General features: G+C 45.6%; 1 protein-coding gene across 2 annotated transcripts in view; it reads right to left on the bottom strand.

Annotated features, from left to right (window-relative positions):
* Positions 1 to 27,322, bottom strand: part of NTAN1 (N-terminal asparagine amidase) — a 724,178-nt gene that overhangs the window by 85,383 nt on the left and 611,473 nt on the right. For both annotated transcript variants that reach the window (XM_069647129.1, XM_069647130.1), the window contains one exon: positions 24,495 to 24,608. In XM_069647129.1, the coding sequence (XP_069503230.1) occupies positions 24,495 to 24,608 (114 nt within the window). The remainder of the gene's footprint in view (positions 1 to 24,494; positions 24,609 to 27,322) is intronic.

Genomic DNA, 27,322 nt, shown 5'->3' with positions numbered 1-27,322 from the left:
TGTAACCTACATCTAAGAATATGCGCCTGGTTGCCCTTGGGCCTGGCTGCGCTTTATAAATAAACTAAACTTCAAACTAACTTTGGCCATGATTCTTTCACATTCTGAGTATTCTGTCATTTTTTGAGTACTCAACAGTGGTGTAATTCATTTGGCAAGAATGAACAAATTTACAAGGCAATTAACCACTTTAAACATATAATTAAGCAATATGCCCCGAGCGGCGGGGGCATTACCGACTCAGGTTATGCCCCGGGGCCCATAGTAAACGGAAGCCACGGGGCATTACCTGAGTCAGTGATGCTCCCGCCGTGAGGAGCATATTGCTATTAGTATCCCGGCCCGCAATATCTGCGTGACTGGGGCACTAAAAGCATTTTTTTCTGTCCCGAAAGGCTGCAGCGTTTCGGGACAGAAAAAAATAAATAAATAAACGACCAAGAAAATGGCCACCGGGAAAGGGAAAACAGAGTCGTTTTCCCTTTCCATGGCGGCCATCGGGAGCGAACGCGCTGGGAACACAAGTGTTCCCAGCGTGTCTGCTCCCGAAAAAAATAGAGCAGAAGTTAAGTGGGGTTGGGGGGCGGGAGGGCAAGAAAAAAGTTTAAAAAAAGAAAAACGTAGCTACGTCCCCGGCAGGGGACAATGGAAGCCTCCAGCCATTTGGAGGCGCGGACCGGGAATGGCCCCCGGTACGAGTCTCCACACGGCTGGAGGCTGCCATCGTCCCCCACTGGGGACAAAGGAGCAAGAAGGTAAGTGGGGTGGGGAGGGCAGGGAGGAGGGAAGAGGGAGGAAAGGAAAAATCCTTACCCGAGTCCCCGGCGAGGGGACAAAGGCAGCCTCTCAGCCGTGGGGAGGCTCGGAGCGGGGATGGCCCCACTTCGAGACTCCTCATTGGCTGAGGGGCTGCCACGCCCCCCGCCAAGGACAAGGCGGCTGGAATCCCGGCCGAGAATCAAAGAATTCTCTGCCGGGTAACGACCCGGCAAGAGCCAAACAGAATGCGTGTTGCATTCTGCTTGACTCTCGCCGGGTACTAATGATAAATACTCAATAACCAAAGACTATTTGAGTTTTACACCTTATTTCCCCCAAAAAATGTGTTCATTCTCACAAACTGAATGGGCAGAGATACAGGTATTTTGCATTTAACACACCAAACAAGGTTAGTGTCTTCCTAAAGTAGTCACTGGTGGCCCACACTATGGTGGGCTTACTATCTTTCTATACAGGGTCATGCTCACTTCAGGCTCACCTTTCTGCATCATCAGCATCCCAAATGCATTACAGGTTAACTTGTATGTATTTAATATCAATCAAATAAAGGGATCTCCAAAAATACCCATGTTATGTAATCCCAGTTCAGGAAATATTAGGGATTGAGTTTGTGTGAGTTTCATCTCAGATCCAAGGTTCCATCATTGGATGCCCGCAACCCCTAGTGAAAGTGTAGAATAGTTCTCAACGCTGTTGCCTCGGGTATCTAAGAGTGTTTCACAGTCCATATTTATAATATTATGTAGTCCCAAATTGTAGTTCGAAGTCATAAGGTCTCTTTATGTTATATCAGGATTCAGTCTACATTTGTTCTTTTCCCTCGTTTGCAGCATGTCCAGGTTATTCTTACCCATCCATTGGTGTATTTCCTCAGGGCATTAATAGAAAAGTGATTTTCCATTGTGTAATCATTTTCGTTGGTTATATAAACATGCATTTAAGGTGGTATTGACAGAGTCTTTCCTTAACCAGCGCAAACAGGCTTCTGCTCTTATGGACCTATATCGTATACTATGGGGATATGGCCAGGTTGGATGCAGCTCTTCTACCTTGACCTCCGCTCTGTAGAGAATCTCAATATTACTTATTTATCCTTGTAATGTAACACTTATGCTATGAGTGGACTAGGTGGGGGTCTTTTTTGCCAATCATCTATGTGCTCTCTCGATGGTGAAGTCATGCAACAATTTTTCATGTCCAATTTCTTGTAGGAGATATAGGCATCATGAAGCAGGACACAGACAACAGATTTACTGGTTTATTTCTTGAATGTCAGTAAAGCCTACCTTGCCCTATGCTAAGGTGGGATTTCCCTACTTAACGAAACTAATGATATTCTGTGTGATAAAGTTCAATTTAAAAGTCTGTCTGTGTCCAAAACCTATACTTGCCCTCGCAACTAGAAATATGTAATGTGCAAGTATGTTAGCAACCAAAGAAAAAGTGTTCAAAAGAATGTTCTGAGCTTCTTCCAGCTCCTGGCTTGTTTTCAGCTTCCCATTTCCCAAGGTAAGAACAGTTCCTCAAAAGGACTTTGGGGTTCCCTTCCTCAAGTTCAGCACAGTTTCAAAAAAAGACCTTAGGGTTCCCTTCCCCAAGTTCAGCACAGTTCCACACAACTGTTCTCGGGGTTCCCTTCTGTTAGGCAGAATCCTGTGCAGTACCCTTAGGGACCACTAGACAAGATTAAGACTACAGGTGGTAGTACAATTTCACCTTTGGTACAAGCCCGTACTACACAGTTATAGTGCTAGCAGTAGCGGAGCAGCCAGACTTATCTCAAGAACAAATGAGCAGTAGTAGAGATTACACAAAGGACTACAATTACTGTGACTCAAGCAAACACTGACTAGTATAATACATTTATTTTTCAACCATCTGTTCATAAAACACTTCACTTCTATTAGATTAAAATCACACTCCAAATACACTACACACAACCAGTTCCCCTTGTGCAGAACAATTCAAGGTAAGTACATTGGGTTTTGACAGACCGGTGTTGTGAAACAAAAACGTTACCGTGGGTTAATACGCGATCACTTTTTGACACTAATGACAGTTCGGTCTTACGAAAGAAAGGCGTACCCGCGAGAAGAAATGTTACCGAAGTCAAACACACTTAGCACATGAAATAACACAAGAGAGTTGGGGATAAAAATCATAGGCAATACTTTTGTCAAGGCAAATAGAATCAAAGGTCACTTTTTAAAAAGTAGATAAAAGTCAATAGGCCTGCGCCAGTGTCAAATGGAACAGGGGTCCTGTTGTCGAGGATCACAAGATTAGAGCAGTTCACGATTCGAGGTTTCCAGGAGTACTTAGATATTGTCAAAAGGGAAGCAAAACTTATAAGAGGGAAGGAAGACAAGGACAAGCCTTGGGTGAGGAAAAGGTTCATTCCAATTCCTCGAAGTCGGACAGAGTACCTTATTTGTTTGAAGAAAAGCTGGTGCCACGGCAGTTGCTCCTGGTAGTTCCTGCAGACTCACGGTTCCTGGAGCTTCAGTCGTGGGGACAAGAAGGAGGACGTCTGGAGCGATCTGCACTAGCCAGGGATGAGGCCAGCTGCATCGAAGCAACAGTGAATAAAAAGGTACGCTCCTTTAAAACAGGAGAGGCTCTTCAGATGGCTATCCGGACCACTACAGCTGTGTGCAGCGATTTCGACCAAGAATAGGATCCTCTGACTTTGGAAGATGAGCAGGTTGATCCCACTAGGCTCAAGGGAAGAAGACTCCGGACTGGGTCTTCTCTTGTCGTTGAAGGGTAGATAGCTTAGGACTGCAGCAGGGCTTCACCGGGACTCGGGAATGCAGCAGCCATCTTCTTCTCCACTTCTCTTCGGTTCCTTGCAGTTCCAGTGGCGACTCTGCCTTCTAGCCCAAGAGTCCTGCCTTTTATGCCAAAATCCCTCATTCACACAGCCTGGCTGTCAATCACTCAGCAGGGGGGTTGTCCGGCCCAGACAACCACTTCAGCCAATCCACACAAAGTGCGACTTGGGTCCCCAAGGGGACCCTGTGCAGGGGGTGACTAAACCCCTCCCTCACATTCAGCCCACCTAGACGCCAAAGGAGGGCTTCTGGACAGAAGCCCTCCAAAGGTCGGCGAACAAATAAGGCAAACCTGGTTTGGCGCGGAAAGTAAAACACAAGAAGGACTTTAACAAAAAGAAATGGTGATAAAACTCGACCGGAGCCAAAATAAAAAGTATTTGGTCCAGCGGGTTTAAGTTCAGTACCACGTTTATATGCTATAATCGCGGTAGAAAAGATAGGGTAGGTACCACTGCCACCAGCCAAGTCTTAGTGTTAAAGTGAGCGAAACAAAGCTCCAAGAGGCGCAGACAAAAGGAGTAGGAATTAACCCCTTCCAATACTCCATGTAAGATGGGGTGTACTGGGTCTGCAGTTTAAAGTGACTATATAAAGTTAATTGCAACTTTACATGTTTCTGGGGGACAGCAGTCAGCCCCAGAAAAATGGAGTCAGGGGGAAGTCTTAGAGACAACCCTGTGTCACTGCACTGAAGGTGCTGTGTAACACACACAAAAAGTTGGACTCATGGAGTGGTGTGGCTCCAGAGCCCAAGATCAAACAAACAGTAGAAATATACATGGCAAAACACATGTAAGAGTAGTAAAAAGGTTCACACTCTTACCAGGTGGAAAAAAATAAACCCCAGAAATCCAGCAAAGCTGCTGAGGGACTCACTAGGTAAGGGAAATTAGCCATAAATGAGAATTCTCCCTAACACCTTCCCCAAGTTCAGCACAGTTCTCTGAATACCCTCAGGGTTCCCTTGCCCAAGGACAACACAGTTCTCTTGGCTTTCAATTCGTGGTCAATTCAACTTTCTTAGCAAATCGACATTTTAACCTTTCAGGCTTTTCATCAGCTCTCTTTATCCGCCTTCCTTTTAGTCACTTGAACATTTATTAGGCATACCAGCTTCAGCCTCTTGACTTTCCTTGGTGCACTCCAAGTAGGGGTTATTCGGTCTAGGCGCAATTGTTGGACCACACGCTCCACCCATCACAGGTCATGCAACCAATAACCCTTGGTACTCTTATGTTCAGTGACTTTCCTTGGCTTTTCTTGCTAACAAGTTCCTTCTGCAACAGTGTCATTAGTCCATATACACTTTTGTATCACATTGACAGCCCTTTGACCCTGATAACATGTGACTTGCTTCTGTAATACTTTTCACCAGCTTTTCAGGATATCATCAATGGCTTAGAGTTGATTTGCACTTTCATTCAATAAAAAAGGCTTTTTACTTCGTTTCAATGCGTTCGGAAATCTCACATCACTTTCCTTTCACTTGTGCAGTATTTCATATAACTTGTACACTTCTTTTCATTTGTTCGGTATTCAATAACTTGGTAAATACTTTGCTGTTGGTTCGCGTTTCAATATTTCTCATTTGGTCTCGCAACCCATTGGTTACAGACCTTTACTTGACCGGCATCTTTCGGTACACATACCATGCCTCTGGAGTGCCCAGGCTTGAGTGATCTTTCCCTATCACTCACCGGTGTGCGGCCGTTCCTCCGGGTGCTTCGTTGTTCCTCTCCAGTTCTCACTCGCTCCTGACTCTCTCTCTCTCTCTCTCTCTCTCTCTCTCTGGGAGCTTAGGCGAGCCGCGCTAGCTTACTCCAGACTCTGGAGTTTTTTTTGTGATCTTTGGTTTCAGTTTTAGCGCCAGGTTGCCTTTTTGGTGTTGGTTGCCCTACACCCTTTTCTGAGTGTGAAAAACTATTAACATAACATATCATAACATAGCTCTGCTGTAGCTGCTGGTGGCGTTTGGGAGACTTCTGTGTCACCCACTTCCGACGGGGGACGCACGGCACAGGGCTCTGCACAGCTCTTAACCCTCTTGCGGCCCGCTCGTGCCTCAGTGTCTTTCTGCCTTCTCTGCAGTAATCAGCACCCTTTTCACTGGCCCTTCTGCAGCCAGCTGCCAGCTCCACCTCGGATTGCCACACTCTCCTGGACAGCTGGATCTCTGTGTCTCTCTCTCTCTCTCTCTCTCTCTCTGGCCTCTACTTATATGCACCTGTGAACCATTAATTGGCTGCAGGTGAAAATCCTTTGCCTAACCAGAATTACATCCGTCAATAGAACATGCCTGACCTTCATAGTAGTGCTTTACAGTCCTCCTCCTCGTCCCAGTACCAAAGTGGTTTGAACAGAGAGTTGTGTGCATTACTCCTAGTTGCCTCTTCTTCATCCAAGTTTTAAAGGAATATGCATATGGGGCAATTGGAGTGTATGACAATGGGGAAGACTGATAACCTACAAAGGTAGATGAAGGGCAGGGTGCATTCACAGTCCTCTTGATTTTACCAGAGGAGGTGAATGTGGGACAATTCTGTCCATATAATGGGGTTTTCTTCTGGTTATTCTCTTCCTGGTTTCTCGACACTGAGGATTTACCAAATGATTGGTTTGAAAGGAAGAAATGGAGGGGTTTTGACAGTACCGTATAAAAGCCTCAGGGACTGAGTGTTCATTATGGAATGGAAACGGGGAATGCCGTGTCTTGCCTAAGGACATCCTCCTTCCACTCCCCAAAGACCCTCAACCCAGATGATCCTCCCTTGCATATTCGCCCCCACGGTCGGGATCCAAACGTGGTGGCCTTTCCCATGCCACCTGAATAGAGGAAGATGGGGAGAAGGAAGCGATAATACCCTCAGGTTTCTCACAGGACCCTATTACGGCTTCAGGGACTGAAGATTCATCATGAAATTTAAACAGGGGATACTGCGTCTTACCTAATGACACCCTCCTTCCATTCCCATAATCTCTTCCACTCAGGTGATCCTCCCTCGCATATCCACCCCCAGAGTCGGGATCCAAAAGCGATGGCCTTTCCCTGGCCACCTGAGCAGAGGATCCCGGGGAGAAGGAAGTGAAGACAACTTCAGGTTTCTCACAAGGAGTAGATTCTCAATATAATTGGTGGTGTTGGAGCCTTCTTCATCTCCCGGCAAGAAAAGTATTCGGATGTTATTTTGCCTTGCTCTGCCTTCGGCATCATCCACCTTATTTCCGAGCACTGTTGTTCCCTCTGTTAAATCTGTCATTAAGTTTTGCAGGTGTCTGGTTTTCTCAGTTATTTGAGATTTGTTTCTCTGAGATTCCCACTCTCTTCGATAGGGATCTCAGATCTTGTCTTAGCAGGGTAACATCTACTTTCACTTCCCCTATCATGGCAACGCAGACTTACATTTGGTTCATTTATTCTTACTTAAGTACGTCTATAGGTAACTTTATTTCAGCAGTCTCCAACTCATTTGTACAGTTAAATCAATTAATGTTTCCTTATTCAAAAACAAGTCATTAGTCATAAATAATCATCAAGTTGTTCAACCATCATTTCTAAAACCTGATCTCATACCTATCCGTGAACATGTGAAAAAAAATCAACATGTGACCGAAAAGTATGAAACCTACTCCTCTCATACCAACTGTTACACAAAAAAGTGCTAACATCAATATGTATATGCACATTGTAAGAAAGGCATGGTATCAACAGTAAGACAGACTCAAGTGACCAGAGTTCAAGGGTATTTATTGAACTTAAAAAAGGGTTTGATAAACGCCTATATAATCCTAAATCTACAGATGGGAGCAAGCTACGACCATCAAATAATAACAGTCCTAGTAGTGTCTTGTCAAGATAAAAGGGCCTATACTAATAAGCCAATCTTTACTTCTAAATACAAATAGTGTAGGAAACAGTGTTACGTTAAAGAAAAGAAGTATTCACAAAATGATATGTCAGGATGTTCAGGCCAATGGCCTCCCTTCCCCACGTTTCAGCACGGGGCAAGGCGGTACACTGAAGCTTAGTACACACATTGGCTTCTCCATCACGAGGAGGCATTTCAGAACAAACACCAGGGCCTTCTGCGACAAAGTGTCTTTCCCCTTGAAAATCTCTTATTCGTAGAATACCATGGAGTGCAAAATAATATTTTAAGTTCGCTTCTCTTTCAGGCTTACACGATTGAAACGGGATATCCTTCCCCAACCTTCTTACTTACAGATTCACTTTGCTTTCCTGTCAGAGACTTTCAAAACTATATGGCTTTGCTTTAATCTCATACATGACCACTCTGACACTGCTGCATTCTGGTACTTGTATTTCTTAAGATCAATCCCTTCTTCTTTACATTAAGTTCTGTTTCGGAGTGGCGAAGAGTGGCAGTCTTGCTCCTCACCTCGCTAATTTTCGTTTTCGTTCCCTGTGTTCCAGCGTTCACCCCTAGAGGCGTGTCCCTACTGTTTCCTTCAAAACATCATTTCCTCCGCGGAGCAGACGCGGAGTGGCGAAGAGTGGCAGTCTTGCTGCTCACTTCGCTAATTTTCATTTCGTTCCCTGTGTTCCAACGTTCACGCCTGGAGGCGTGTCCCTACTGTTTCCTTCAAAACATCATTTCCTCCGGGGAGCGGACGTGGAGTGGCGAAGAGTGGCAGTCTTGCAGTCCTGCCTGTCATGGCTGCCAGGACTGCCAACTCCAATAAGCCCTCGGAAACAAGAGGTTCAGATTCAGGACCCGGAAGAAGGGCGCCTGCTACGCAGCGCCCCTGTTCGTCTGACAGCATCCACTGACAAACTGGGAATGGGTCCCTCCGAGAAAAACCGTCTACGGTTACCCAAAAAACAAAGAGACATTTCCATTCTGTTAGTGGAAGACAAAACAAATAATCTATCCTTACCATCGCCAAAGGCCGGCGGCCTGGAGGAGCAGCTGGCGGAGACTGGGGAGGTTCTGGAATTGAGTCATGGACTCCCGGACGGGTGCTACAGCCCTCAGCGGCACTGCCGAGTGTTTCGTTGGCCCCCGTCGCCTCCTCCCTCCCGCTCCCTGGTTCCTCCGGAGGGAGGTTCGGGTGTGGTGAGCCAGAGGGGAGGGGCCCGGCTGTGCCCGCGATGAGAGCCGATTGCCGGCTCAGCGATGGAGCCGCGGCGAGCGATGGACTCCAACTTGGAGAGGGCGGCATCAAGGACCGAGCACACTCGATTCCGTCGGTGCCTCGAGATCTCGTGGGGGTGTCCCCCGCACGGAGTCCCGCCTCAGACCTGGAATCTACAGAAAGACTGTTACCTACCGTAACATCTAAAAAAGCGCTACAAACAGAAGTTAGAGAAGGAAATACAGTGCAAATCACTGCCATGATTCACACACACTCAAAAAAACAAACGTGTGTAAAGACACCAGCAAAATTACAAAATCTATCACAGCTCTACGAGGCTGACCCTTTTTTCTCACACCAGGAAAAGGCGCAGGAACATGATTCACCACATATTCCTGTGCTGGTAACTACGAGTAACAAAAAAACGACGTTGGAACCAGATGGCATCACCAAAGAAGGGGAAAAAACCCAGACAAAAGAAAAAAGTAAACACAAAGCTAAAAACCCAGAATAAGAAACCGTTGGCACAACATTCTCGTGAAAATCCCGGGGCAAGAACTATAAAGAAACTATGGGCACTGGACCCAGGCAAAACTCCAGTAGCCAACCTGGTAACGGATTTCTTTACCGCTTTTGCCCCGACAACAAGAGGTGCCCAAGAAGATCTTACAGATGCCGAGATACTAGAAGCCATAAACTCCTGTCAACCACCTCAGAAATTCAGGAAAACTGACTTCCCCATTAGCACCCCCCTGAAACCTACGATTCCCCTTAAACCATCAGCTACAGTAACATCAGAGTCGTGTGGCCAAACGCAGGACTTACGTCTCCCGCAACAAAATAGTGCTCTGTGTGTGGATGTGGCCAAGCAACAAATCTCCCCAAAAACTCAAGCGACTCAAACTGAAAAGGCTATAGGTGTGATACCCCGGGCCCTCAACTGTCCGGTAGCCAACCCTCAATTAAATGGGGACAATTTTCAGGCCCAGAACAAGAACCCGCCTGCCCAACCGCCATCTCCCTCAAAGGTCCTACGAAAACCGACCCCAAAAGTCCTCTTCCACCCTCCGAAAAAGGTAAATGAAGATAAAACCCTTGTGGCCTCTTTATCACCTAATAACAGAATCAAACCACATCAATGGTCAGAGAAAACGGATGGGTGGTCAATTCCAAGGGGTGGACTTGAGAGAAACGCAAAGAGGTAGATCAAGTAGGGACAGGCGGGATTCTACAGATTCCTTCAACAACACCTCTGCAAGAAAGTCAACAACAAATGAGCAAAACTCAAATAAAAATCCACCAGGGGCTCTTAATGATTCGCCGGCAAAAAAGAAACTAGACTTCATATCAATCATGTCCGCAGTGTCGATAGCCTTGGCGCCTTTCACAAAGTTATATGAATCAATTAGTGAAAATCTGAAAGACCACACTACCATGCAGGCAATGATGTATACAACACTGATCTTCATTGAAGGCTACATTACTGCTCTGGACGAACGCCTGAAAACAAACACCTTATCTTTAAAAGGACAATGGAAAGGAGAAAATATGCTTGACCAAGAGAGGTCTACTACTTCCACGCAAACACAAAGCCTACCAACTTCTTCATCGACAACCACTAAAGCGACCAGTGAACTCCACTCTTCCACCAAAAATGGCGCCGTGACTTACGAACAAAGTGAAGTCATTCATATCAGCGAACCAAACCAAAAAGGGCCGTCCTTCCGCACTCCAGCGACCCTCCCTTGTCTTCCAGATCCCAAACGACTCAAGAAAAAACCATTCTCCAAAAACAGTCGAAGATTTCCTGGCGGACGACCAGCTAATGAATATCAGTGAACATCTGGAAGAGAAATCACCAAGCAGTATGCCCACTAGAAAAGAACAAGCAGAAGAAAAGATACTGCCCAGTCTCTTGTCTGATGAATTACAGAGTCCACCTTTTTGCACCATGGAAGAACGAAGAAATATTCTCCATAAGCCCACACATAGAGAAAGAGGCAGAAATTCTTCCAGGGAGGACTCGCGCCGTCTGGCAAATAAAAAAAGTACAAATGAACATCTGTTTCGGGAAAGGGACCCCCTATGGAGAACCCACTACAAATCAAAAATAGAATCTTATCATGACGGACGAAATTCCAACAAAAAGACCGTCTGGTCTCTAAAAATAGAACAACGGCCAGAAAACCGTGACGAAGTAATTCTCAGTAGACAAGGAGTCTTAACCCTCTTTGGCTTTATTCCAGTGCTTCGTCAGATTAATTCAGAGGATTTGAAATTAGTGGACCCCTACCATTCAAATCGTAGAGCAAAAACTTAACTGTGCATTCCTTCAAAGAAAATACAATCTCGAATAATTGAAGAAACAGAGAAACTATATGAACTTGGCTACAGGGTGATTGAAATTTCATCGTCACCTGCTGAACGCAGAGAAACTCAGGTAAACGCCTCAGCAAAGATTGTAAGTCCAGGCCATACAAGAAAAAAGAGTGAGGATCTTACCTACAAAAAGAAACCGCTCCAGGAGCAGGAAAATTCCCAAAGAAGAAGCGGGAGGCCCACAACAAGTGGGAAAAACAGGGATCCGAGCCCAAACAAAAACCTGCGGAAACAGTTGAATAAAGAAGCTTCTAAACAACGAACATCTACGGCGCTGCAAACAAAAAACTTAGATCGATCGAAAGCGACAGAAACTTCACAACTAAAAGAAAAACTGCAGTGAATCTGGTCTTGGCTGCCAAAAGCACTTTCAAAAACCTTGAACAAATAGCAATGCGAAGGTCGGCAGAGTCACGTCAACGACATCTTGCAAGCCGACCCGCCTCATATTGTACTAAAACTTTGCTCTTGGAATATACACGGCGACACACACCTGACGACCCAGAATGATGCGGACCTAGCATCATGCGACGTGATCTGCCTACAGGAAACATGGCTCATCGATAAACCAATCTTAGATGGACATGACCTAGTTTTGGCTCCTGCAAAAAAGGGACCACTAGGCCGACCATCCTCGGGCATGCTCGTGGCCTGCAGAAACGGCGTAGGCATGAAAATGAAAGAAACTCTGCTGACAAATCTGTCTATACTGGCAGTCCTTATTGAACTTGAAGAACCTGGAAAGAAGCAAAGCTCAGAAATGGCAATTTTAAATTCTTAATGGAATCCGGCTACCACGAACTCGAAAGACTTCATCCAATTGATGGAAGACACAATTGATGAAATTCAGTCAACACGTCTGGTCTCATTCCTTATTATCTGTGGAGACCTCAACATAACATGTACTCAATCAGGCGCGAGAGAGGGAAAAAACCCTAAAACTATAGCTGCAGCTCAGAGAGGAAAGCAATGGTGCAAGCTGATGTCATCACGACACATGTTAAACCTTGATATGGTCTTCAAGGAAAAAGACCGTCTTCCGACATTGGAACAGGGAACGTTGAAAGTAACAATCGATTACATCTACGTGTCCCGTCCTTTTTTAGAGATTATAACAACTTTCAAGGTTCGCAAAACAACAGCCAGAGACCACAATCAATTAACAACAACTTGGTCGACCAAACTCCAGAGAGCTAAGGACGAACCCTACGGGGTGGAAGTAAATAACCAAGGAAACCGCCTAAAACTTTCAACATCGGCTGTGAGGTTGCTCACAGAAAGATACTCAGAAGAGGGTCTGTCAGAAGAAAATCTCAAACCAGACTATGTGCCTCTACTCGTGGCCTTTGCTACAAAAAAGAAGAACTCTCAAACCTCTGAAATCATACACAAAAACAGTTACGATGAGCAGCTGGTTCTAAAAAGACGGGAATTCTGAAGAATCAAGCGACAACTGAAGCAAACATCGCCCAGTCAACAGGAGCAAAAGCTGTCAGAAATCGCCAGAAATTACAGAAACTGGACAAAAAACCATTGCTCTCTTCTTTACCAGCAAGATTCAGAAAAAGTTCTGAAAGCGATCTGTGGTAACAAAGCCAGAGAATTTTGGTCTCTTATAAAATCTACAAACCCGTTGAATAAAAATTCCATCATCAACTCAATTGGGGAGCAGAAATGGATTGATCACTTTACAACTCTCTTCAAAGCTCCACCAAACGAAAATGGTGACCACACCGAAAATGACCCCTCGAGTTGGTTAAATTTCGACGACCACAAAGATATTTTCGAGACCCTAAAAAAACTAAAAAACTCCAGAGCGGTCGGCCCAGACGGGATCTCCAACATGGACCTTAAAAAAAATCCAACAGAATGGTCAACCCTCCTAAAAAAGATCTTCGATCGATGTGCAATAACAAAATCTATTCCATCTTCGTGGACTAAAGCGACCATCGTCCCAATCTATAAAAAGGGGGGGATGTGTGTGACCCTTCGAATTTACGACCAATTGCTCTTCTGGATTGTATCGGAAAGGTTTTTGGGGCATTATTGCTGAAAAGATTGCAAACTTGGGCTAAACTTGCCCCATGCCACGACAGATTCCAAACAGGTTTAAAAAAAAAATGGCGGTACATCGGCTAAAATCTTTGTCATTAGCACTCTAAAGAGCAAAGTCCTTGAAGGAAAATCCAGATGCTTCATGGCCTTCGTCGACCTTTCCCAGGCGTTTGACCTGGTCGACAGGTCTCGACTCTGGTCAAAACTCGAAGGATGGAATTGTCCAAAAGAAATTCTTCTGCCGCTAAAAGCACTGCACACAAACACTTCTGTCAGAGTGCGACTAACCCCCCAAGGACAAGTCTCTGCAGAAATCCCGACGGGCAGGGGCGTTAAACAGGGGTGCCCTCTTGCCCCCGAGTTATTCTTAGCATACATGGGTGACTTTGGAGAAACAGAAGACCTCACAAAAACTTTTCCACCGAAATTGGCCAAGGTACATATTAGCAGGCTCATGAACGCCGACGATCTTGTCCTGTTTGATCAGACCCAGATAGGACTGCAGAGACAATTAACAAACCTTTTACGCTACACAGTGGAAAACAACCTTCAAATTAATAAAGACAAAACAAAAATACTAATTCTGGAATCAGCACCTAAAAAATCTGACAAATACAAGTGGTATCTGGAAAACACAGAAATTGAAAGAACAAAAAAATTCAAATATTTGGGTGTGACCATAGACAGTTCTCGCACTGAAACTGCAATGCAAGATAGCCTGAAACTAAAAATCAAAAAGTTAGCGGCAATTGAATTCTATAAGAAAAAAGTGGTGCCTTCAATAACATACGGAGCAGAAACCATGCCTCAGATTCCCAAAAAACTTTGGCCAAAGCTAGAAGGTCTTTTCTGGAAAAAGGTCTTGTGCCTGCCAAACTCAACTTCAATGCTGGCAATCCTTCGTGAACTTAGTCTCCTTTCCCTAGCAGGCACGGTAAATATCAACTCTATATTGCTCTACCGAAAGTGTATTTCCCAGGACGCCCAGAACATTTACACAATGATAGTTGAAGAAACGAAAACTTTTTCAGTGAACATGTTGACAAAATGGAGAGAGGAAAACTTAGCCTTACTGGCTTCAGTCGCATGTTCTGAAGACGACCTGACCTCAAATCCAGTCAGAGTGTGCGAAAAACTCAAAAACTTCGATTGGTCCCACACTCAAGCAGAAGCAACAGCTAACAAACTTCTAGTCTATCTTCCACATACTCTGTGCAAAGTAAATGAACTTCAGAGGTACATTAAAACATTTCCTAACAGACCATCCCGGAATTACTTGCTCAGGATAAGATTAAACCTAATTGAAACCAACGAGATCCGTCACATCCGAGGTATCTCAGATACATGCGAATGTCGTCTCTGTGGGGCAGAAAAGGAAACCATACGTCATCTATTAATGACATGTCCAAGGAACCAAACGATAAGATCAGCCTACCTCGATTCTTTCCGGGTAAATGGACACCTTGATACCAACCAATGGTGGCTTAGATTAATTGGAGGTGACAGAACAACGTGGCAAATTGCCCTGGTGAAGATCATTCAAGAAACATTGAAAATGCTAGGCTGAGGAAATTCAAGATTTGACAAACACAGGATTAAGAGTTTTGTAAAGTTCCATTTGGAACACATACAAATAAATAAAAAATAAAAAAAAATTAAGTTCTGTTTCAAACAAGCCTTCTTGGGGATTCTATTCACTTTTCCTCTAGTGGTTTCCCTATTTTGGCTTTTAGCTTTGTTGCTTTTCAGTGTTCACATCACTTCCATTCACTTCAGAGACTTTGCTTTAATTTTACAGAGACTTCAGATATCGTGTTCACTCACACAGGGTCACTGTTACTTTGGCTCAATTATTTCAGGTATCACTTTTTTGGGTGATTCACGGTTCACCCCGCAGCCCCCTTAGCCAGGCTCAGATCATCTTATCACAATGTTCAATTAGTCTCCCTCCGCCAGGCTCGGACCAACTTCATTTATTTTGTCATCAACGTTCACCTTTCTTTTTGAGTTCGGCCACTTGCCCGCTTTACTTGGTGCCTTCTCTCACGCGCTCCGCTTCCCGCCTACTCGCCCCAGTCTCTCTCACTTTCTCTTTTGATCAGACTCATTGGGCAGCGGCTCCGTCCTTTGGCGTGGGGATGAGGTCAGGGTCTCACCACCTGCCCCTCTACATCCTTGGGGTTGGCTCTGATCCCAAGGGAACAAGCAATTGTCCGGACCTCAACAGCAAGGTCCTGGCTGCCTGAATCCAACACGCAGGAGGCACGGCTCCTGTGACACGCTGCAGCCCTTCCTTCTCACTGGGCCAGCGAAGCTGCATGCTTTCCTCCTCTAGATTCACCTGACAGCTCCTAGTCTCTTGTTTTCTCAGCTCCTGACAATCTTCCCAGATTGCTTTTTGTGTTTGGGATTTGAAGAGGGATCCTCTGCCTGTCTCAGCCTTGCAGCCTCCCTCTTGCTTTTCCAACTGCATCTGACCTTTCTCTCTCAGCAGCCTCCTTTTATACACCTGTGTGAGGTTAATGGGCAGCAAGTGTGTGATTAGGGTTGGGTCTGCCTGACCTTGCCAGACTTCATTAAGGGGACAGCCCGCTGTCAGAGTGTTGTAGTTTGTCTTCTGTGTCTTAGTGGGTTTTTCACTGGCAATCCTCACCCCTCCAGGATGCCTCTAATTCTTCTCAGTATTATGCGAAAATGGGTGTGTTGGTGGGGAGATGTTTGAAAATACCCCAAAATGACAGAGGGGTTGTATGGTTGTCGATAACTGGTGAGAGGGGGATACCGTTTCCCGCCTAGGGTATTCCCATGAGAATGATCCTGGTCTCCCCTACATGGGTGATCCTCCCGCACTGGTCCACCCCCAGGGTCTGGATGCAAAGGCGATGGCTGTGCCTTGGTCACCTGAATAGAGGATTCTCTGGGTCCAAATGGGAGAATACCCCTAGGTTTCTCATGACATTGATATGTACAAACAAAACATATACTAAAAACAAACCTTATTCCTGAATATGGCTCAAAAACATACATAACTAAACCGTAAAGTATTTATATCATGAAAGTGAAGAGTCAAATTTTGCCAACATTACGTTAGTTACGGTGTGTCTTATTGCTTTCCACCGTCTTCTCCTCAGGGTCTGTGTCCAAGTCTACATCTCCACTGAATGTGCAGAAGGGAGTATTATTTCCCTTTACATTACGAACGGGGAGTTGGAACACCTCTTCATGTTGAGACATTTCAGCGAAATTGTTCTATAATTGCCTTCTTCAGGAAAGAGATAATGGGCTGACCCTGCGTATGAACATTCCCTAAAAATTAATGAAGAGATGGACACAATCACCACCTGCAATGCATTGGTAAAGAATGCCTATATTTCTTAAAAGGGCTACATGTATAACCCACTGACCTCATCACGATAACCATTGGGCTGTGACGGTGTGCACACAAAACGCCTCCAGAATCTGTCCATCCACAAATTTTACAGGTTGAGAGCCCAGAATATGCTGGTTATTAGCTGCATTGGTTCTTTCCCCTTTGTACAAAGTGTTCTGTGCATAGCTTTCCATTTTGGTCTGTTTGGATCTCGGGGAAGGTTGTTGTTCCATCATTTGAATTCAACTGCTATTTGCCAAGTTTCTTAACCCAGGCAATTCAGATTGTTAAGGGTGCTAGTCAAAACCCATCCAAGTATTAGTGTTACAGTCTATGTCCGCCTGTCTGTGCTATAAGAGCAATAAGACGGTCCACACATCATAAACAATGCCAGGGAGCATCATCTGTTTTCACTTAATCTGACTATCACTCGTCAGTTGATTCATTTATGTTGGGCTTCAATCAAAAATCAATAAATGGTGCTTGTACCTTTTCTGTCTTGTATCTGTCACCTCTAGGCTGCCCCTCAAACCGGCAAGGCTGGGCCAATCAATATCTTACCAGGAGCTCGCTGCTGCTTCAGGGATTCTCCTCCCAGCCTCCTGCTAGGATTGCGCTGTGATTCCTTACCAAACTGCGCAAGTCATGGATCGGCAGTGTAAGTCTCGGGTTCCTGGAGTATGGGGCGCCCATATCTTTTCGGTTTCAGTGTAGTCACCCAAGTGTGAGGGGGAAAGGAAAGACTATCTTCCCGTTCCCCTGTCTAGCCAAGTTTCGCTTACAGCTGGTCCATCGCCATTTTGGACATTCAGCACAGTGTCTTCAACCACTCCCAGAGCTTATTGACTTTCACCTCGATTATCGACTCGTTGGGTGCCAGGGAGCATCCACTTCATGTGGACATAATTATCAAGTATATCTTAATGCATACCTAGTTCACCGGGGCTCGGGCTGGAGCTCCAAGACTTTGCATTCTCAACCATCATTGCTGGCCACGCCCCCCTATTTATCTCATTCTAACATTTTCCCTCTTCTATGCTTCGCCGTGTGTGCGTGCGTGTGTGTGTGCGTGCGTGCGCGTGTGTTCCAGTCATCTCCTACACACCAACATTCTCTTGGGATGGACCTGCCTATTTTGTCTCAAACTGTTTTTGGCCTCTTTCTATCATGTCTGCTGTCATCCTTGTCTGAGAGGGTGAAGGGTCCATAGTTTTGTTGAACTCTGCACTGGCTTTTGTACTAACGTTGCCTGTGGATTCTTAGCTTATGCTTTGAAGCGTACCCACTGACGTCCCTGCTCCAGTGTTCCCTTCTCAGTCTCTCACATTTCCCCTACCTGCACTAAAATTTGCTTGTTAAATTATGTGAATTCTACTTGCCCTCTTTATAAGGCCTTCCACCCTTATGTGTTGGTGGTGCCTGTATGCATACTAGTCACTGTATCTCTGCAGATCTTAGCTTATATTTGGGCTTTTTTCCTTCCACCCCTTTCTTCTATGGCTTCCTTAGTGCTCTTCTCGTCCTCCATTTCACTTAACTTGCTGTTAGGGGCTTCTGCCTCATGGGGTTCCTCTGTTTTCTTCCCCTTCTTTTCAGCCTCTTTGTGCCAATTACCTGCCTCCATACAATAGTAGCAAGGGGTGGTCTTCTCTTGGCCTTGGGAAAATATGCAGCTGCTTTTGACTCTTCCTGGCCAGTTTCTGTATCTATGTCGTCCTGTGCCTTGAGGAGAGTGTAATCTGAGTGCTTTTCCACTTTCCTTCTATTTTCTACCAGCCCGGTAGCTTTGCCCTTGTCCGCAACCACATTAGAAGTAATTTGCTGCTTCCAGTCTGCCTAGCAACTTGCAGGACCAGTGAGACTCAGCTCTGTTGCCCTGGTTTGCTCGTTCTCCTGTCGTCTTCAATGTATTCAATTTTTGTAGGCCAAATTTCTTCCATGTTTTCCATAGACTCTTTGGGAAGATGTGGGCAGTATGAGGCACCTTCAAAGCACCAAGAGTCATGGTTTTATTCTTTGCCCCCAAAGTCTTACACTTACCAGCTGCCTCAAGAGTGCTCTCTCACCACATAACTCTCATTTCTATGTTGATTAATTACCCCCTCTCTTTGGACGTGCTGTCAAGCAGATCGTCTCACTTGAGCTGTGTACCTGGACGATTAAGGGCTCCACAGTGGCTGCTCGAAGCTTTTTCCTGGAAGTGCGTTGTGTGGTGTGGGAACCCCACACCCCACCAGTCCTGAGAAGGCAACACCAGGATGAGGGGAGGGAACAGACTCCCTGCACCACAGAACACAGCACCTCTCTATTTATGTGGTGCAGAAACAGCACAAGCACTGTAGGGGGGCGCCTATAGAATGTCTGGTAAGTGGACTGGATGATGAGGTCACCCGTGGAATTCAAAGGCTGTCAGCGATGGAAAGGAACACCCAATAGAGCACTGAAGACAGGAGGAGTCTAGGACAGTCCGACAGACAAACAGTAATGTAGAGGTCTGGGGCACAAAGCCAGAAAGAGAATAAGGCAGGCATGATAGGGATCAGGGCTCAGTCCAAAAGGGATAAAGGCTATGTTAGGGAGTTTTATTAAAGTCCACCTATGGTAGGACTGTAGAAGACTGACTCCTAGATGTACAGGGCTCAAACTCTTAGGTTTGGCCTGAACAACCCAAAAGGTCTGGTAGCTATGGTCGAGCAGCCAGGCTTAGAATAGGAGGGCTGTGATTGAGTACAAAGACCTTTGAGTACACTTAAAGTCAAGGAAACACTTACACACTGTAGTTATATACAAATATTGTTATTTGTTATATACACTAGGACAATGTTAAAATCACCACAGTTCAGGTAAGTAAAAATCGCTCACACAGACCGGTATACACATTAGATATACTCAGTTCAATAGTAGACCTTTAGATGAGAAACAGGTAAGTATCAAGAGTAGCTTTAGGTTAGCAAATCATTCATCAATCAACATTTACTAAACAGCAATACTGGTAAGGTAGATAACTTTGTGTAAGCCTAAACTCTAGAAGTCCAACCCTATCTGGGGAATAAGAGTCTCAAAAGTCAGATGGAGGCACTGGGGGACCATTGACCTGTGGGCGGCTGAACAAAGGAAGTCAGACACTGACCAAGTTGTCAAATAGCAGAAGAAGTGTTTTTCGTAAACCAAGTAAGTAATGGAATTGGATTCAACAGGTTCAGGGGGCTAGATAGTCCACCTGAAGGATTTCAGCCTCTAGGACGGATGTCCTTAGGCCCGGGATAACACGGTTGGGACGTCCACCCCAATGAGATTCAGGAAGTTCAGGAGGAGCCAACAGCAACACAACTGGCCGGGTAAGTACCCGCGAGACAGACAATACCTTCTACGATAAAGAACGACAATGTTTCTGGCAGGTCCCCACGGGAAAACAGCAACTCCGGTTCGGGTCTCTGGCCTTGGTGGCTGGAGGAGGAACTTTTGGTAGGATCAGACTCAGTCACAGGGATGCCCAGCATATGATCTTCGTGACAGTTTGTTTTGGAGACTCAACACAGGTTTTGTAGCAGTGACGGTTATCACCGGGCAGACTTTCTTCCTTCTCTCGGTCCTCCATTCTTCAGAGGGGACTTCTATGATCAGGATGGAGTCTCTGTAGGTCCAGACAGATGCCTACAAGTTTGCAGCCAGATCTGCGCTTGACAGACGATGCACTGCAGGAGTGCCAGAGGTCCCAGGGTATTCAGGTATTGCAGGCCTGGAAGATTGCATCACTTTGTGGGATGGCTCAAACTATAGCTGATCCCGAGACTGGTTCGGCCCACCAGTCCAAGGCAGGAAGTTGTCCGATCTGGATCTTCCCTGTCTCACAGAAGAGAAGGTTGGAGCAGCAGCAGTTACTGAGTCGGCTTTGGTGGTCACTGGAGACGTCCTCTTCTTTCTTCTTCACATAATGAATCTTCCAGTGCTTGACTCAGGTTTCGGCATCAAGCCCCTTGCCTTTTATGCAGGAACCCAGCCAATCGGCATGCATGCAACATTCAAACTTTGGGTCGGGGACAGCCAGGCACCCAGTCAGAACTGGATCTAGGAAGAAATAGGGGAGGACAAAGACCTGATGAGTTTCGGTGTCCTCCCAGGTTCCTGTGCTCCCAGACACACTGGTGACTGCGTGCAGCCTGTGTGTAAAATTCACAAACGTTGGTAGAAAATATCCACTGCCACCAGTGTGAGACGGGCATGGTATCAAGAGACGACACAGACAACAAAGGTTTTAAACAGTAAACCTCTTTATTTAAAGTCAAGATGGTGTAGGAAATAGCTTGCCCCATCTCTAATTTGGGAATTTCCCTCAACTGATGCAACTAAGGGAAGTCGAAGTCCATGAGTCCAAAACAAAAGTCTGTCTGTGCCCTCACATCTAACTAAACCGATTGTAGGGATTTTCTAGCTCAACACAAAAATAGTGTTTACAAGTAAAATGCTGAACAGAGTTCTGCTGGGGCTCTTCTTTGGCTCCCTTCCCCAACTTCAAAGTATATTAGTTCACAAAGTTCAATGAGATTTCTTAGAGTTCCTTCCCCAAGCTCTAAAAGCCTTCTGGTTTACAATATTCAATGGATTTCTCAGGGTTCCTTTCCCCGAGCTTTAAGCACTTTGATTCACAAGGTTTAACAACTATTCTCCAGTATTCAACAGGACTCTGGGTTCTCCTCCCCAAAGTTCAAAATCTCGTCATACTATTCAACAGCAGATTTCTTGTTCTCATTACTTACTTTCATAGTTGGTTGGGGCTCTCTGGTCTAGGTGGAAGTTGATAGACTGCACGGTCCACCCATTACAGAACGTGCAACTATATGGCCTTAGCTTCCCAAGCTCTCCTCATTGTGTTTAACTCAAGTTTCTCAGCAATTACTCAGTTCTCTGTATTTCTTAATTCCCTTTTCTGTTCTGTAACAATAGCCTTTCATTGGCTCCACTTTACATTGCTTTTCCTTATTTTGCACACAATTCAGTGTGCTCCCCTTTTCTGCTGCACAATAGCCTTCCTTCATACTTGCAACGGGTTTGCCCATTGTTCAGAATTCTTCAAACGTGTGTCTTTCGTTATACACTGTCACTCAGATAAAATGTTGCATATTCTTGAACTTTCCTGCACTCCTTCGCATCATTCAGTTCATTGTTCACTTTGACACTCAATTGTCCTCTTGTTAAGGCTTCTCCCCTTCGTTTGGAGACTTTCGACAATTTGCTGACTGCATGTGACTATTCTGCTACACTGTATCAAGTCACTTGCATTCAATCGCGCACAGGGTTTCTTCATGAACTGAAACTCACTGGTCGCTCTGTGTGTTCTTGCTGCTTCTTCCCTTCCACAATTTCTGCCCTTAGGCACTTCTGGGCTGTTTCTCCACCAAGGGGGACAAGCACTCTGAAACTGCCAGCAAGGGACTGCCTGCTCACAGAGCCTCCTTTTTCTACTGCTGTCAGCTCCTCTGGAACTCAGTTCTCTCATCACCCTGCCGCAGACAACCTCTCTCTGCTTCACTACAGAGGCTTGGCGTTCCGGTTTCTTCTGCTCCCCAACAGCTCGGTTTGGCTTCCTTTCTGCTGCTCTCCCAACGCCTACTGATTGCTCTTGGGGCTTTATCCTTTTATACAGCTGCCAGTCAATAACAGGTTGCAGGTGCGAGGTATCAGACTCAATTGCCTGACTTTGCCTGGACCCATTAATGGGATATGTTTGGTTCGAGTCATAATATTCTTCCATAGCCCTCTTCCTCGTCGCAGTACTATACTGGTGTTTCGAAAGGCGGTAATGCATTACTCTTTGAGGCTTCTTCCTCGTCCCAGTACTTGGTGTACTTTCAGAGGGTAGGACAGGAATGCCAATAGCCTATAAAAGCTGAGGGAGAGTAGGGTAAATCAGTGTTGGAAAAGGGGGGATACCATGTCTTGCCTTCAAGCACCCTTTCCCCAATCCCCAAGGACCCTCCACTCAGGTGATCCTCCCTCGCTTGTCCACCACCAGGGTCGGGATCCAAAAACGATGGCCCTTCCCTGTCCACCTGAACAGAAGAACCCTGGGAGTTAGATGTGAGAGTACCCACCAGGTTTCTCACACCAGCCACTCAGATAGACTTGCCACTGTAGCTAGAAAGTTACAGAAGAAGTGGAAAAAGGGATACATTGTGCCCCCTCAGCACTCCACATAAGGTGGGGTGTGCCGATTCCACAATATAAAAGTCAGGTAGGCTAAAAAGAGAACTGGTAAAAAATCAAAGCGTCCAGGGTGGAGAGAATTACATCCAAAAAGGAAATTCTACCTAACATGCTAAGCAGAACAGAATAAGCAGGAAGCCGAGAAGGTGCAGAGACCAGAGAATAATTAGGGAAGAACAAGAGACAAGGGCAGGAAACCAGTAAGGAGAATTGAGACACAGCTTCCCTCAAGTGTGGGCTGGTTATGTAGCATAGGGAAGAGGAGGACCAGGCCTTTAAGTGGGCCGGGGCAGAACCCCAGCAGGCTCAGAACTGTGGTTCCGAGACAGGTCCCTGCCAGGGCTTCCTAATGTCCCCTGGCTGCCACAGCTGCTAGAGGACAAGGTGTTTTTTCTAAAGCCCGAAGCTCTCACTCATGTGTGAGAACTTCGGGCATTAGTAAAAAAGACCTTTTCTCCATAATGGTGGCGCAGGCACCTGCAAGGCATCCCTTTAAACAAGAGATGCCTGTGAGCCAGTGCCACCATTATGGAAGAAAATGTGAGGTTGCAGAAAGCCAAGGCCTTTTTTTCTAAAGTCTAAAGCTCATGCTTTAGGGAAAAAAAGGCCTTGGCTTTCAGCTGCCTCACCTTTTCAGCCTGAATGGTGCAGCTGCCCCTTACCAGGCATCTCTTAGCTAAAGGAATGCTTGGCGAGGGGCAGCGCCACCATTAAGGCTAAAAACATGTGGCGCTGTCCCCCGCCAGGCATCCCTTTAGTTAATAGATGTAGAGATCAGCACCTTCTCCTCCAGGGCGGAGGGTGCTGATCTCTGCAAAGGGCTGCCTCACAGGGATGCCTGTAGCCCATTAATCCGGGGCTCGTCGAGGGGGCATGGCCCAACAACCCAGCAGGCAACGCCCACGTTATGCCATGCCCCCTTGATGATCCCTGGCTCGTTTCCCCTTGGCACTTAAGACACTGCCAGGGACTGCTTACTGCATCCCAATTGCCATGGAAACGTCAAAGGCCCTAGTGACAGCACAGGCGTGATGGAAAAAACATGGTGGGGCCCTTCCGTGAATGAACCCATGTGCTGCCAACCACGATACAGTGCCAGAGCCCTGAAGCAGGCAGCAATCTCTAGCGTGGATACAATCGCCAATGTATGGACTGGGTAAGGAGTGCAGGATGACACTGAGGAGCGTGTTGTGCCGATGACGGCGGACAACGGCTTGGCCATGCACCAAAACAGCTATATTTTCTTTCTTCTGCGGTCCGGCCGACTGTTCCAAGATCTAGATTCGGTCAGTGGGTGCAGTTAATGCAGGCTCCCACATTCCACAGGCCCCATTAGCTCTCAGCTTTTTTATCCCTACTCGTTTTCTGGTCCCTAAAACCCTTGTCATAGTTATCTACGGGCTGCCCTGTGGCTTCTGAGGGATGCTCTTCTTCAGCATTGTCTTTGTTTTTACCCTTAGTCGAATTTACTTTTCAACCATCTCTCAAATCACTGCCTCTTCCCAATGTCATGGTTGTCTAGATTGCGGTTGTCTAGATTGCTTGGAGTAGAAGATTCCGCTTTCTAGACACAACCCCCTTTAAATTAAAAATTCTTGATAATATTGATCATTGTAAGTGCTGCCCGTCAATGATCATTGGCAGCATTATATTAACAAATATGGCATTCTCCCCACCTGCCACCATCTCAAAGTTCCTGATTAATTTTAACAGGCACACCCTTTAGTGAAACCTATCCTAAACATTATTTTCTCTGCAAACTGAATACAACATACCTGTAATATTCGCTTATCGTCCTGCTCCAACCAAAAGTCAGCAAGTGGAAATGGTCGCCAAAGATATGGGCCAATATTCAACCGTTCTGTTTTAGCATCATACATGGTAATCATCTGAAAAAAGAAAAGAAGGGGGACAAACAAAAACTTAGAAAAGGGATGCGGCGTACTATCTTTAAAAAAACATTTTCTCATCAGTAATCGTGCCTTGTAAACATGACAAATATAACTACTGGTTTCAAGGGCTTGAATTTCTATTTAAACATTAGAATTGACCTTTCACGATAATTTTTTAACGTACCTAAATGTACATACTTGCGCTGTGTATGTCGACAGGTTCACATTGCCTTGACCCCATACAACTGCATAAGAGAAACACATGCAGACACCTGGAAACTACAGGAAAACGGATATTTGCATTTTTAGAAAGCGGTTTTATGTGACGTTATCAGTGATGCACTGTGACCGAATTACAGGTTGTGAGGCCTCAATTAGCACATTTGAGAGCTTAGACTAAAACCTTAATGTCATTTCAATAAAAGTGTTTTAATTGCATTGCATGTTTGTTGTATATCTTTATTTTAAGTTAACAAGGAGCAGCGATACTTGAAATAAAGAGATTGTCAATAATTAACTATAATCTTATATGTTTCTGCAGCTAGCTGTTAGCAAAGAAAGGTAGCTAGGATGGAAGGGAGTAACAAGGTAAAGCTACCTATGTCAAAGGCATGGTTGACCATATCAAAGACTGATATGAGAAACATGAGTGCAAGCAGATAGCAACTCCCTCCATGTTCTCTGCAAATAGGAGTCACAAAGCAAATGAAGGCTGGCCATCTGGGCAGCTGCAAAGTGAAAGTTGAGTTGTAAGATGAAGCTGGAATTTCTGTGCTGCACATCTCTTAAGATGCTTAACTGGAAAAGGTAAAACAGTGATTTCGTGAAAACTCTCTATGTAAATCCCACCACTGATATTTCTTCAACAAGGGGGGGAAACGCTCCCGTTTGAAAATAGCATGGAAGACGGGGCTGTAAAAAATAGTAATTACAAAAGGAAGCCAAAAAAGATAGATTTTTCAAAACATTAAGAAACTGTCCTAAAATGGACAGGACTTATGATCATGGATATAAGAGATGAGGAATTAACTAAAAGCTGTATCCAAGAGAGCATGTTTGAATTTCCTGTCACAGGTAGCACAGAAATCACGGAGTCTTTGAGACAGTTCAAGGGATTTATTTGTATTTTTGTGGGGCCTGGGGGCCATCCATCCGCCCTAACCTAAGAGTCTGTAACCCCTAGTGCTATTGAACGGTAACCCCTACTGCGTAATATGAGTTTTACTACTGATGTTTCCCTAAGCGGAGGCTATCTACTCTACTTCAGTAGCTTTGCCTACTCAAACAAAAGGTTAGTGGTCTAACAGAGAATAACGCCTCACTTACTCAATGGGCTTAGTTGAGTTTGTTCACACACATTCACCTCTTACTTAGCAGACTCTGCATACTACACCAAATCGCCTTAATCCTTTCTGCACTCTACCATCCCTCAAATTATTCACTCCTACTTCTCGTCTCCACCCTTCCATGTTAATTCTCCTCCCACCCCACTACTCTTTTTCACTACTTATTTCCCTCCTCTACACTGCTGCTCTCAACCCCCCACATACAACTTCCCTCCTCTGCCCACAACTACTCTCCTCCTCCCACTACTAAAACACAGTCCTTTCTCTTCATAAGCACTCCTCACACTAGTTCCACTACTCCCTCGCCACACAAACATGCAAGCTCACCTTGCAGTGCCACTTCCACTCAAAACCAACACCTTTTTACAAAATCGCTTCCACAATCCGTCGCACCTCCCTCCCTCCCTCCCTCCTGCTGGCTGTTAGTCTTCTATCTCCACCTCCTTGGACGTCACACAAATAACCCTACATTTCCTGCTTTCTATTGCTCCTTCTATCTCCCACCTACTCTGGTGATTGGGACACTCTCCCTGGACAATCTGGACCCGATCTTTCCCACCTAGAAGGGTTTGAATGCAGAATAAATTACAAAGCCGGCCTTAAGCCTAGGCACTTCTTCTGTGCCACTTCGCTGCATAACTAACATCATGGCGGCACAGGAAGGCAATGTTTGTGTTCATTTCTGCCGTGATCAAATGAGGTAGACTTCCAAGTGGGGCAAGGGGGTTGTTCCCCCTCAAGTCCCTGGTGGTCTAGGAGTTGGATCCCTATGTGTGGATGCTTGCTGGTGCTTCCACAGTTCCTCTGACCGCAACGCAGGCTTATGTGCCCCTCAATTCCCCCCCCCCCCCATATTTTCAGCGCACTCAGGATGACACAGACATGGCTCCTGCGGCATGAACTCTTTGGAGGTAAAGCACAGTTCAGATGTAATCCGCACTTTTTCCATTAGACCCGTGGGGATGGAGTGCACACCCACGGTCCCCTACTTAATTATTTTGATCCCTTTACCTAGAAGCCTCATGTTGATGGACTAAGGAACCCCTTTCCATACTTCACCTATCTGAGAAGCTCCACAAAGGTAGGCTTCTGTAGAGAGAACTGCAGTATACTAATGACTAAGTAGTGACACAAGCCTAATATAAGCCCTTCGTCATCCACATAGGACTGGGCCCGCAGCCACGACCTCTCGACCTGAACTCAGAGGAAGGCATCCACGTCACGTTATTATCAAATCCCTTTTGACCTAAGGTATGGCCTTTTTTACATTATAACGTTGCATTCTGGATGAATCCGATGCATATCGCCTATTTTCTGACTGAGCATTATTGTCCATAGGCAACACGATGATTCAAGCCACATAGA

Source organism: Ambystoma mexicanum, chromosome 2q (assembly GCF_040938575.1).
Source record: "Ambystoma mexicanum isolate Mex_15411 chromosome 2q, UKY_AmexF1_1, whole genome shotgun sequence".
Lineage (NCBI taxonomy): Eukaryota > Metazoa > Chordata > Amphibia > Caudata > Ambystomatidae > Ambystoma > Ambystoma mexicanum.
This window is presented reverse-complemented; position numbering and strand designations above follow the sequence as displayed.